This window comes from Uloborus diversus, chromosome 3, assembly GCF_026930045.1.
Source record: "Uloborus diversus isolate 005 chromosome 3, Udiv.v.3.1, whole genome shotgun sequence".
Classification (NCBI taxonomy): domain Eukaryota; kingdom Metazoa; phylum Arthropoda; class Arachnida; order Araneae; family Uloboridae; genus Uloborus; species Uloborus diversus.
The window spans coordinates 141,380,097-141,394,731 of NC_072733.1; the positions used below are offsets into that span (position 1 = coordinate 141,380,097).

The 14,635-nt window shown below is 32.7% G+C and overlaps 1 protein-coding gene across 1 annotated transcript in view; it reads right to left on the reverse strand.

Annotated features, from left to right (window-relative positions):
• LOC129218965 (E3 ubiquitin-protein ligase PDZRN3-like) overlaps nucleotides 1–14,635 on the reverse strand; it is a 63,203-nt gene that overhangs the window by 1,137 nt on the left and 47,431 nt on the right. The window contains exons 6-8 of the mRNA XM_054853285.1: nucleotides 12,783–12,854; nucleotides 5,700–5,998; nucleotides 3,825–4,960 (exon numbers count right to left, since the gene is read on the reverse strand). Coding sequence (XP_054709260.1) covers nucleotides 3,825–4,960; nucleotides 5,700–5,998; nucleotides 12,783–12,854 — 1,507 coding nt within the window. The remainder of the gene's footprint in view (nucleotides 1–3,824; nucleotides 4,961–5,699; nucleotides 5,999–12,782; nucleotides 12,855–14,635) is intronic.

The following is a 14,635-nucleotide window of genomic DNA, read 5'->3' on the forward strand; positions in this document are numbered from 1 at the left end:
TTTACCTTTGCACGGCAGTACAATGATTTGTAATAACTGAAATGGCGCAATACAGAGCTAAGCATCCAGAGAAGAGTTTCGGAAAATGTTAATAGAGCTCTTTTATTAAATAGATAAAATATTGAGGGTAAAATATTGGGGCAATTCCTACCTAAAGCAATTTCAGGAATATTCTGTAATGTATAAGACATAGCAGGCATAGCATTTGTTTCATAACTTTTTAAAAAATGAATAAATTCTTGGGTAAAATAAATTGGCGGTGTTTTACAGCGTGAAAAAAAAAAGTACTTACGTTCCATGAAATTACGCTGCGTGGCATAAAATACACTTCGGACACTATTCCTGCCGATCACCCACCATTTCTTGAATAAAGCTCTCTGCTTTTTTTAAAAAAATCAGTTTTCTAGTTTCACAGCCATTAATTTGATTTGGAGGGGAAGAGAGCATTGTATTAACCTTTAACATTCTTCAGAAGGGCTAGAGAGGTGAAAAATTCAAAAGCATGAACATTTCTAGCAAGAGGGAAGATTCGGGGTTATTCCTACCTACAATATGAAATATCTGGAATGCGACTGGTATACAACGTGTGACGCTCTCCAAAAAAAAATTTCCACATTTTTACAGCGTGAAAATTGTTTCGGATATGGGGCTCAAAAGAATGATCCCGATACTCTGATTTTGCACCGAAATATAAGTAAAAAAATTGTGGAAAAAATGCCGTTTATGATGACTTATATGTACTTTAGGGGGAGTACCAATTAAGTCTCTTTTCTTGCGACAAATGATCATATTTTTGACGTTTTCATCTCTGTAGCACTTCAGAAGAAGTTAAAAGGTTAATGTAATGCTCTCTTCCACTCCAAATAAAAAAAAATGACAGTGAAACTGTCGAAAACTAAAAAAAAAAAAAAAAGGAGAGAGCTATCTCCAAAAAGTGGTGAGTGATTGGGAGAAAACGGGAATCATATTTGGATCTAGGGATTCATTTCAAATAAGAATCAGCAAGAATGAGTTCAGATGAATTTAATTTACTTTTAATTTATTATATTTTTATTTTTTTGCCGCGAAGTGATACAATTTAGTATCTTTATATGTATGGGGCACTCTTATGACTCTTATAAGATGTATCTATGACACTTAATAACAATTCCTAGACGAAACCGGAATTCAGAAGTATGACTTTGAAATGTTAGGTTAAAATTCTAGGCTAAATTAGGTTATTTTTAACACTAAACTGACTCTTCGGAAACCTACAAACCAAGGCATTGTCATTAGATTAATTGTTCTCACTACTAAATATTACCCTTTCCTGTTCATCGTCACGATCATTTTGATATGAAAAATGATCGTCACTTCTATTTTATTTAGCGGATGGTGTTAATTTCTCAAAGAGATTATGTATTCGCTTTTAAACAAGTGAATAAGCTTGGCGTTAATACGCCGTCCACTTACGAAAGATTAGAGTGAGAGTCGATGATTCTGAAAAGAGGATAACATTTCTCTTCTTTTTTATATAAAACGTAGCCCGTTTAAAGAGGGATTTCTTAAGGCAAAGAAGTTTGTCTTAAAAAAGGAAAATGCAATATTTAGTTGAAACTACTTATCGAGAATTCAAGACACGAATTGTAATACGAGCGCCAATGTAATTGGTTTACTACCAGTAACTATCATAGAATTAAATACTTACCATAGCAACGGCAATGTAATGAAAAGAAGGCAGTTTGGTGAACGTTTTCAATAATATTTGCATACACGAGTTTCTGAGGTGTGTTATTCTTCATTCAATGAAAGGAAATAAAATTATTTCCTTGCACTGACGAAGAGTTTGCACTTTGAGCAAAATATAACTTATATTATTTTGAATGATCAACGTTTGGAACATAATTGCAGTTGGAATTATTCTCTTGCAGCTTTTAACTACATAATAATCAAAATTTGCTTTGACAGGCACACTCCTTAAATTTTAATCTATAAGGGTGAGTCAAAAGTTTTGCAATATTCGGACAGAATTTTTGCCACGTACTGTTAACGAGTGCGCTAGTGCAGAAGGTAACATACAATACCATTGAGTTCTGATGCGAGGTATATGAGCTGGATGTATTAAAAATGAGCATTCAAATCAAACTAACTTAGATAACTTTTGCTTTATGAATTCGAGTTACGCCGTAACACAGACGAGGCAACGCGAAATAAATGTCCCGATAAAGGTGAGGGTTCTGTGAACCACAGCACTACAAAAATATGGTTGTTATAAAATTAATATTAACTAATGGGATGGTTATGATTAACATCGTAATGATCATGCCGACACACTCTCTCTCTCTATTCTTGCTCTGCATTATGAATATCATTTAGAAATAAAGATCGCTAATAGTTCGTAGCAGTCTCTCTCCGTTTGCAGAGATTCAACACTTTACGACCACCTCTTCTTGGTGATGATTTTTCAAAGTCATCCAGTGTATTTTTAAAGAAATAAAGTAATTTATTGCAAAACTTTTGACTCACCCTTAATCGTTACAGAAGATTGTACACAGCTGCATGTAAATAGTAGCATATGTAAACGTATAAATGAAGAATAATTAATAATTTGATTTTAAGCAATCGCCATCAAAATAATAACTAGGAGACGAAAATGTTAAGTGAGCAATTTGCTACATTCATGAAGAAAAAAAAAATCCTTAGTGCTGAATGAAACTAATCCAAATGAAGCAACACATTGTGTGGTAAAACGGCCCCGTACATTTTGAAACACAATTAGAAATTTACAAAAGAGCTTGCAATGAAACTTCCAGAGCTCCGGAAAAGATGTATCTTAAAAATAATACGACGGCAGCTTGATTACTGCTGCCTTAAGTTTCTTAAATTTGAAAAAAAAAAAAGTGCAAACTTTCTAACAAAATGCCTGCTTAGTTCTGCGATTTCTTTTTTTTTTTTTTCGTTTTTACTTCTTCCTACAAGTTATAAGTACACTCATACGAACAAAAAATTTAAAATAAAAAAAAAAAAAAACTATAATCTTTCAAATTTGCTTATTACGTTAACCGTAAGAAGATGATTTATCACAGAAAATTTTATCTTAAAATTCTTTAATTTGGGGCTGTCCGAGTGGGTAATGAAATATTATGGTCAATTTCACAATCCTTCAAGGTAGTTCTTTATAGGAGACCGCGTTTATAACGATTATTTCTTTTTACCGATGAATAAAACATTAGATTACCATTTTTTGGACGTATCTTTTAACCTGAAGTTTTTATTTTCACCAAAAAAATGTTAGCTAGATTTTGTTGAAGTCATGCTTCGTCATAAGAACATATTACAATGGGAGGAAGGGGAGAAGTAAAATTCAGGGCAATGTGACAAATCTTCATGTTCCACTGGCACTATTCATATAGGCTCATCAGAATTTGGATACTCAGGAGCAAACTAAATATCAAGCGCTGAGTGAAAAAATCCTTCTGTAGCCTCAATAAAAAATATTGGACAATGAAACTACGATTATCCCTGAATCAATACAAGATGGCTTCAGATCCCTTGATGGTTGAATCAAATGATGTACTCGAACTTTTCATATTGCACGCGCAGCTGCCACCCCCCGCGTCCCTTTAGTGCACTTGAGACATTCATTTATTCTATCTCACCTACATATGAAAACTACTAAGGCTAGACTGTTTTAACAAATCTCTTTTTGAATTATCTGAAAATGTTTAAACAACGATTTCCAAATTCAAACTTTCTGTTATTTCTGATTCTAAATTCGTTTTTAACGGCAATTACTTGCATTATAGACAAGGCGTTTATATTTATCAAAACTACCATCTACTAACCAGGACTTTTCATCTTAGTAGCTTCCAGAGGTTGGGTGCTAAGAAGAGTTGTTGTAGGAATAAAAGGGGTGTGGACTTGATTCTTTGTAGGGGGTAAACTGTCTAAAGATGATGATGGATACTTTGGGTTCCATTGCTTGATGTTTAGTGGAGCACAAGTTGGAATAGTACTAGCTTTCTTGTAATGTTTTTGTGCTAAAGCTTGTCTGAATAGCTGCTGTTGAAGCCATATAGTATGTTGCAAGTTTTCCTGGTTAGTGTACATAGTCGCACATGGGTAAAAGGTTACATAGTTTTTATTTTTTTCTATTTGACGGTCAACGAAATCCCTTCCAGTAACACTTGCCGCTTTTAACGGCATTTTACTCGGTTCTGTTACGAAAGGATCGCTGCTGGTTGTCCTGTTCATTGGTCGTGAGGCACCATACCACTGAAATTTTTGTTGAGGCTGTGGATTAGTGTATTCAAAGTTCGGAAGGTAGCGCGTTTCTTGCTCTGAAGTCCTAGATATAGATTTTTGGTGAACAAGAACTTGACAATAACGGCATGTATCACAACTGACAACACTAGCGACATCACTTTCACAAAGTTGAGTACTTTTGTCAACAAGTGTGGGTGGATTTGCGTAAGCTTTTAAATGTTCTTGATATTCATTTACTTTTGTGCTACTGTAATCCGGGATCGAGGACAAATCTAGAGTGAGAGGAGTGCTGCGAATGGAACTTTCACTAGTGAAGCAGGAAGAAATTAACGATTCATTATTCTGTTTTTTCGGTCTGTGTTTGCTTTCAAAAGCTACACTCTTTACCCACTGAGCAACGCTCTCTTTTTTATGTTTTAAAAGGTTACTTTCTATTGGCAATGAAGGCAGCGAAGTGTCAGCAGTTGGGACTGTCGTTCCTTTAGTTTCATTGCTTACACAATTTGAGATCGTCACAGAACCGAGATGCTCCATGGTCGTAGTTCTTAAATCACCAAATGCTACGTATTGATGTCCAGCACGACAGCGAAACCACTGTTCTCTGATATGACGACTAACTAACGATTCACACTCTATTTGTATACTTTGCATTTCTTTGTTCAAAGCAGCCATTTCTTTGTCTAAACTTGTATCAGACTGCACTCGAAAAATTGACCTAAAAATATTGAATAAAATCATCAGCAAACTAATAAGTCATTTCACTTAAAACATTTAAACAATACTTTCATCATGCAGCTTAAAATGGGGCTTGTTTTGAGATATCTTCCTTGAAAAGTTTTTTTCATAAAGAAAAGACCCTTTGAAAATTTTAAGCTAAATGTGTTTCAATTAAATTTATTTTCATCGGAACATTTATATTCATTCTTTCAATTACCATTAAATAATATTAAAAAAAGGCTGAAATTCAAAAACTAAACGTTTTAAGTGCGCAACATCTGCTCGTTGCTATTCTAAAAGTTAAAGGCTTAACAACTTAAGAGCCGCTCTAACAGTTATCGTGCTAAAAGGTACTATGAAAAACAGCGCAGTTAATAATGAAAAGCAATGTTAATCAATCATGTTTAAGATGCATGTGGTTTGAAATAATGTAAGTTTCAGAGTATCGACACATTTGTATATGTTATAAGTATTTGATTTAGTCAATATTTTTCTGACATTGGATTAATGTAAACATATTTTATTAATCCACCTTACTAATAGTGTAGGCAGTAAGTCAAAGAATGAAATGCAAAATAAAAATAGCACGAGAATTGTACATATATGAAAGTTTTTCTTTAAAGCGAAAAGTGTTAAAGTGTTTAGAGGATTCAGAAGCCAGCTATAGTTCTAAACTCTGATAAATTTATACAAAAGATGAAAATAAATATATAAAAATTTAAGTTGTGTTTACGAACTTGGAATCTTCTTCTGACTGCTGTTGTCCGGTATCTAATGTATTAGCTTTTCCGGAAAAGTGGTCGGGACTAACATCAGCGAGACTCGTAGTGCTTGTACTAACACATTTTTCAACTAATTCACCTTCTTTTACTGACAGCTCAAAATTTTTCTCAAAATTAGGAACTGCACTTTGGGGAACAAGAATTCGGCTGCCGACAAAACTCCAATCTTTAGAAAAGTTACTCTCCGTTGCTTTATCCTTTATGTGCTCATCTTTAAAGTCTTGGTCTTCGGCATTATTTCGATGCTGCTTTATCTACAGATATAAAAAATTATACATACATTTATATATTTTATATACATATGGGGGGAGGGACTCAGAGATATTGCTCAATAATCTGTAGATTTGGGTTGGCACATGACAACAAACAAGAAACATGATCGCAAACGCAATGCTGACGCGCTTCATGCACACAAAGCCTGAAACTGACGGATGTGAAACAGGTCACAAATTTATTACACAAAGACAATTTTACATAACACATTAGATTTTAAGAAAAAATTATAGCGGTAGTTTAAAGTTTCGATCTGTAGCTTTAACACCCGCATCACGATGACAACACAGCGATTGCAGAAAGCTTGTCGCGTTGCTCTTTCAACTCTGGTAATACAGCTGAAAGCCGTAAATTTCTACAATTGAAGAAAAAAAAACTTTAATTAAAACTAAAATTTTGCGTAAAAGCGTCTTTGTGTAAAAATGTATCGTAATTTTTTACTTGTTTCGCGTCCTTCAGTCTCTAACTTATTAGTGCGCATGTAGTACGTCAGCATTGCGTTTGCGAGAAATTGACGAGCTATCGCCAAGTTGGCATCTATTTTGGCAACTTACTTTTGGCAAAAATTGGATAACGTTTCCAAGCTTGGCAACATTTTACGACTTTTCGCATTTATCTCTGAATTTTTTTAGAATTGTCTAGTATTTTCCAATTGATTAATAATCAACGGACGATAGCTGTTGACATTATTTCATGAATAAAAAATAGTTTTTAAACATTATTAAATAATGTTTAAAAACTATTTTTTATTCATTTGTATCTTTAAACAAAATAAAGATACACATTTACTATAGGGTAAAATGGGGTATCAGAACATGCCCTAAAATGTATCACAGGGTAAACAATCTAATAAACTTGAATGGTTCTGCTTTATTTTAATCTATTGAAATTCAATACGTACTGTTTTCAGAGTCTTCTCTAAAATAAAGTCTGATTATACCATTACTTTTTCAGACTGGACCCTATCTCAACATAAAAGTTCTAATATAAGACTACATTTCCGAGACTGCATTTTAAATATACTTAAGCTTGTTTATACAGTGGTGGACAAAATTATAGACTCATTTTTTTTTTTTTTTGTATCAATTATAACATGACTCAGTTTAAATTATTTTCATTGAAGTTAAGATGAATTGTTGAAGAAATAGTTCTAAAATTAGTACATCTTATCAATTAAATTAAAAAGTTCATGAAATTAGAAAATTTGCTAATTTAATATTTTATCATTACGTGGAACCTGGACAAAAGTATAAACTCAAAGGTAAAAAATCCAGGATCACGAGAAAGTTTTGTCCGAAAATGTTAATTTAACGCCATAGAATAAATAAATGTTGCCATCAGTGATTGCTAAAAGTTTTGTTTTTGGAAATTAATGAGAACCATATAAATGCACCGCTGGACAAAATTATAAACTCATTTTTTTTTCTTTTTTTCAATCATAATTTAACTCAGTTAAATTTTTTTGTTCCAGTAAAGATAAATAACTGACTAAATAGTCCTAAGTTCAGTATGACTCATAAAAAATATAAAATAAATAATTTAATTTGAAAAATTCTCAACTTTAATACCTTAATAACACATGAAATCTGGACAAAAGTATTAACTCAAAAGTAAGAAACTCTGAAGTTTGGTAGAATTTTGTCTAAATACTTAATTATTTAATATCCAAAAATGAACCAATGCTGAATTACAAAATTACAAACTTACGATACTGCATAAACACAATTAAAAGCTGATATAATTTAAATTTTTTAAGTTTAATTAAGTTACATTTGCAACTACTTTAGTAAAACACAAGCATAGATTTATGAAAATGTAATTTTGCTATTAACATGAATAAACTGAAAAAAAAAAAAAATCAATACTGCATTAAATCTAGCCATTAGTGTAAGCTATGTACTAACTTTTAAAAAGGAGTTGGACCACCATTTTTCTGAATTACTTCGAATATACGGCTGGGTATAGATTTCACAAGAGTTTCCAACAGTTGCTGTGGCATATGGTTCCATGCTGAAAGTATTGCCCTTTTTAATTCCTCTGTGGTTTGGTACTGGTGCCCATCATGAAAAACTTTGCAAACCATGGTCCCCCAAAGATTTTCAATAGGATTAAGATCCGGACTACGAACTGGCCATTTGATAACTTTGATACCCCAGCGCTTGAACCATTCTTTTGTACTTTTCGCTGTGTGTACACTCGTGTAATTTTGCTGAAATAACCAGTTATCTCCAGGAATCAGATTAGCAAAAAATAAGAGATGATCTTCCAGGAATTATTGATAATCTTCAGCGTTCTACTTTCCATTAAGAAACTTCAATCCTGCTTTACCATGCTGAGAGATACCAGTCCTAACCATTACAGAACCTCCAAAGTTTCGGCTAAATATATGTTGCTCTTTTTTTGTAATGTCATGCCAATAGTATCTTAAACCATCCGGACTATCCAAGTTGAACTTTTTTTCATCGGACCAAACAACTATATTCCACATTTTTTTTCCAAGGCATATGTCTCTGTGCAAACTGAAGTCTTTCAGCAATATGCTGAACCTCCAGTTTTGGCTGTGTTTTCATTTTTCTCCACTTCATATCTGAGCTTGTTGTAGTAGAACTCTTCTAACTGTCTTAGAGCTCACCTTGAGTTTTAAAATCTTCAGAATTTTGCTGGAAGAAGCTCCAGTGTTTGATGCTGTGCGTAAAATATATCTTCAATTTCTCTCAGTTAGTTTCAAATGCCTCCCCGTCCTTTTTATTTTTCCATAACTTGGGCGATCCTTCAGTACGTTTTTTACTTCCCCTGGGGAGCATTTAACTAAATAGGCAATTTGGCGCTGGGTTTTACCAGCACCTCTGTAGGCCACAGTTTTTCCTACTTGTTGCTCTCTAAATTTTAAACCTTGAGGCATTTCAAAACTCAATGAGTACCAAAGCACGAAGAACTGAACAACTCGACAGAATGAAAACTTTCACTAAAAAAACCTCAAATCATTCTGAACATGAAAACCAGACGATAAAAGGTTTTACTTGAATAATTAAGAAAAATTAAACTGAGGAGAAAATATCGTCTCAAATGAAATAAATGTTTTTATTATTTTTCTTCAGTGGCATTTTTTTTCGTTTGACATGATGATAAAGAAAATATGCAGTAGCTAATGACAAGAATGTTTTTATTTTATTCTTCAGAAAAGAAGTTAATGATGAGAAAATCCAAAACTTAGAATATAATACACAAGAGCCCTTAAAGTTTATTTATATATTAAAGTTGAACATTTAACTTGCGTTATTTGTTTTATTAAATAAAAAACAAAATTAAACTGGGTTAAATTATGATTAAAAAAATGAAAAAGGTCTTGAGCTTATAATTTTGTCCAGCAGTTCATTTAAATGTTTCTCATTAATTTTCAGAAACAAAATATTTAGCAATCACTGATGGCAACATTTATTCATTCGATAGCTTTAAATCAACGTTTTCGAAGAACATTTTATTGTAATCCTGGATTTTTTACTTTTGAGTTTTTACTTTTGTCCAGGTTTCACGTAATGATAAAATTACCTAATGATATTAAATTTTCAAATTCTCTAACTACATTAACATTTTTATTTAACTGATGAGTTGTACTAGTTTTAGAACTATTTTTTTAACCATTCGTCTTTACTTTAGTGAAAAAAAGTTAAATTGAATTAAGCTATAACTAAGCCAAAAAAATTTTTGTTTTGAGTTTATAATTATGTCCACCACTGTATTACAGTAAGCCATTGCGTATTATGAAGGAGGGAAACATCGCATCACAAAGAATGTCCTGAAGTATCTGGAAATTTAAGTGACAGATACTGGATGGCCAAAGAAAAACTCCAAGAACTCCAGACGGACAGGCGTGTTGACTATCGGCTTATTATAATTTTATATTCCTACGCTGTTATTTTTCTTCAGATGTTGGTATTGAGTGTGTTAATCGCACACTCGGCTCGCATTACATGCCAAATGCGTTCAAAGAAAGAGTTACCGATGTTTCAGAATGACTGGATGGTTAATTTTGGAGTTTGCCGTTACAAATTGAGGAAATAAATACGGACTGGCAGGTTTACAACTAGAATATCCTGTTTTTCAAATGTGTGACCATTATTTTTCTAATAATGTTTGTCCTCATTGTTCTTTTATTTCCTTTTCTACCTTTTAACGATTAAGATTAATATATTGTACAAACAGAACCAAACCCTTTCTCTTATTTTTAAGTTTTTATCTTTTTTCAATTTTAGCTTCCCCCGTGGAAGATCTTTAAACCGAACTCCTTTAATGCAAGGGTCCACTAAATGGAACACCTTCCAGATGAAAAAGTGTACGAAGTTCGAGACTTAGCCGCCAAAAAACGACCTTCATCCTTGGTTCAGAAGAAAATGAGTGACATTTTTAAATTATTAATATTTGATTAATTAGCACGTATGCACAGTTGTACAATATTATACTGTACTGTATGTTTATTCATATATTTTTTCTATTTTATTTCTGTTGATACTAAGATATAATATGTTTACTATTAATTAAATAAGCAATATTTAACACTGCAAAGCAATTCTCCTTTTTTGTAACTTTCATGTTCCATTTTAACCACGTTACAGCTGTAATGTATAGAACATATGAAAAGTATAATATGTTCTGTAATCGCTACCATTTTATAATTCGAATCCCCCAGAGGTTCTACTGCATCTAAAATTATTTTTGAGTAATGAAAATTGACTCACAATATTGCAGGATATATAGACATAAACAAATATTTGAAAACAGTAAAACAACGAAAGCAAATCACTAATTTAAATTTTGACTTAAAAAGGAATAGCATTTAAAGCTAATAAACTTTAAGCTAATAGGTACAAAAATAATACCGTCTCATTAATACTCCCGCCAGTAATACAAAATACTCAGTTTATCCAAACGTTTTCAATATGTGAAATACAAAGTGATCATAATTGAACAACTCTACTTTAAATTTGTCTAGCGGCGAAATTATTTCTCAGATATGAACGAAATTTTATGTACATCATAATGAAGGGGTAAGAAAATATTTGAGCTAATAAAAAATAATTCAAAATTTCGCTACCAAATGGCACTTTAAATCGAGTTACACACTTACTATACATTTACGATGGTTAAAAAAAAATAAAAAAATCTTGAAAGAAAACATGTTCAACATGACAGCTACCATTTTTGTCAACCTATTGGAATCGCGATATAGCGTGTTCTACAGTTGACCGCACTGTGCTTTGGGAAATCCTACGAAAATGTCATGATATGCTGCACTTAAGATCGGGGACTGTTCTAAAATTATCACAGTTTACGAGATGTTTCAAATGCTTCCAGAGCTAAAAGTCACATGGATGATCGTGAAGTAATGTATTTCATTAAAAATTAAATTTTGAACTATATATATGTGTTTAATCGCTCATACAAATTCCAATCTCTTCGTTATGTTATGCAGAAAATTTCGATTTCTGATCAGTAATTCGAGGCTAAACAACTTTAAAGTAGCGTTTAAATATGGCCACCATTTACATTCAGTCACAACGTTAAAACAACGAGCGCAAGACGCGCATGTCTCGTCGATTATGTATAATTTTATCAAATATTGTTACTGTAAAATTCTCATCTCTTTTGGGAATAGATCTAATATATCATTCATAATGGTTATATAAGTCAATAATCATGTAAGTCATTCTTTCGTGCATTGAGTGGGAACAAGACACGTCTGTATAGCAAGCTTTATGGAAAGTTAGGAAGTTTAATTACCAAGTGGAAATTATCGCCAAGACCCTAAAATAAAGGCTTCAGATGAAGTTCTTCGCTTTTCGTACTGGTGGAGTGAAATCCAATGCTTAGTTTTACGGTCGAAGTTTGAACATAAAAGCCCCCTTTGTTTTTCAGAGTCTTTGGTTCTTTCTCAACGTCTTGACCTTTTGGCAAATTATCACACATTATCTTATGGGCGCAGTGCCGGATCTAGAAAGAACAAGTCGGGACTCGGGACACCTTCCCCAGGCGCAACCTCTGAGGGTGGCAAATTCACCTTATTTCTGTTTTTTTTTTTCGTTGAGACTCGATATAAAAACTTGAAAAAGAATGGGTAAGGCTCAACGACTTGCTCGAATTTGACCAACTGTTCCTAAAAAATGAGTGTCAACCAATCAGAATAACTGTGGTCAATGAATGCTTTTTCTTGTAAAATCTCATACAAGATCTCGACTTAATTAATGTGAGAATTGCGATTCCTTGAAACTTCGACAGAAAGCGAATAAAATATGTTCTTAAATTTCACTCCAAATGATCTATTAAAGTAGTTTTCATAGGTCATACGAGAATCTAGTCTGGGCAATGCAGTAACTTTAAGAGAAAGTGCCAAACAATACCCAAGTAAAATAAAAATGGTTTGAATGTTTTTCCATATGATAGGCTCATTAAAGTACGATTTATTCCTTTTTTGAGTTGTCATTTAGTTAATAATTATTAGCTTTAAATGCAGCAAGGTTTACGCTGCAGAAAGTTAAGCACCTTTGTCGGAGAAATTTTCACATCACACTTAGCAAAACAGAAAATCAAGTTCAAACTTAAATTTATGACATAGTATTTCATAGCCAAGAGCTTTTGTTTTTTGTGTTTTTTTCTTTTATAGAAACAACATCAAAAGAAAATATCAAAGACGAAAAGTATATACAGGTAATATTTTAATGCAACCACATAAAATTGAAAACCAAAGTTAAATCAAATAATATACAAAACCATGTAAATTTCCTTGGAAATGTCTTCCAGCTTCAGGCGATCATCTTCTTCTTCGTCTTCATCTTCATCTCCCTGTCACGAAGGAAAACGTGTAATATCTCAGAACAATTTTTGTTTTCACTCATCTGTGGAAGTGATGTAACGAGTATAGCTAGCTAAATGTATTGAAGAAGGCATATCGGGGCATTTATACTAGCGCTATATATATATATATATATATATATATATATATATATATATATATATATATATATATATAAATATATATATATATATATATATATATATATATATATATATATATATATATATATATATATATATATATATATATATATATATATATATATGAACTGAAAACTTGCTTTAGAATAAACTAAAAATGTTCAAAAACATGACTTTGAACGTTACAAATGACTGCTGTTAATATTTGCACAAAACATCTTCTACAGATTCAACTATAGAAGACAAATTGACCGTAGATGTAGAGGAAAAAATTTTGTCTTAAAAGTTGGAGTAAAATATGTCAATAATTCCTACAAATACAAATCTCATGCAGTTCATTCATCAACATAAGTACTTGTTAGTGAAGGAATGTCGAATAAGATCCTAGCGGAGAGTAATGCCAAAGATATTTCACACGCCAAGATGTCCCACTTCGGTAGAAACGTATGTAACCTTCCTTTCGACCCCTGACGGAATAGTGGTTCGACCAAAAAGCCGACATTCAGGAACAGGTTGGCGAGACAAGTTTGGGAAAATGCGTGCTTGAATGATCGAAAAGGCACTAAATTGCCAATGCTGATGTCGCTGCATTAGCAATGCGAATCCGGAGGTGAAGATGTTTTCTCTGTTCTCTCCCCTCTGCGAAAGAGCTGAAAGGGAGGTAATTAAGCCTCATTTGTACGATGGTTCATTGCTAAAGGGTAGTAAAAAAGTCATTGCAGGCGAAATTAGAATGGCTCAAAAGTATGAAACGAGTAAAAATTTTGAATCCTTAAAATAAATTAATTTTGCAGGAAAAAAGAAAACATGCGTTGTTTTTCGCTTCCAATTTTTTTTCCTTTTGTCCTTTTTTTAAATCACAATTATGCTTAACACCAGGGCCTGTCATCAGTCGGTGGACCCTGTGGATATCAGATATTATAAAGAAACCGCTTGTGAACTCCCCCCCTTTCACTTATTAATTTTTACGCGACATTTTTACCTCTTACATATCCCCCCCTCTCTTAATTCTAAAAAGAGAGTACTAGTGGGTTGGTAAGATAACTTTATATCAAAAGTACTAAATAAACGATCAGCAAACTTCAACATATTAATTAATTAGCATACTAATTTACATCAGAACTAAACATCCGAAATCTAAATATTTTATTTTAGTTACTGGAAAAACCAAAGCATACTTTTTCATTGTGTTCGTGTGCTTTTCACTGTGGATTTTTGCAGTCACAATGTTCTAGACTTTTGATAAACGCTAAACACGTCTGTCATTTGTTCCCAAACGTGCTAAATACCCCTTATGTTGTTGTAAAACAACTGTTAGAAGATCTTCCAAAAAAAAAAAAATCATTTATTGAATTACCTTCTCAAATCAATTTGGCCAGCCTGAAAAATTGAGACGGATGGACATTCTCCCTATCCAATTCTAAGTTCCGCAGTAATTCTTAAAGCACGTGAATCAATTATATCACTGATATAGTAGAGATAGGCAATTTGCAATAATTCAAGTACATATGCATTTTCTTAAAATCTGAGCTCCCGTTATGTGTCGTCCCGTTATGTTGAGTGCGACAGACAGATACCCGCGTGTGTATCTGTCTGTCGCACTCTAGCGCCAAAATGGATGGACAGCT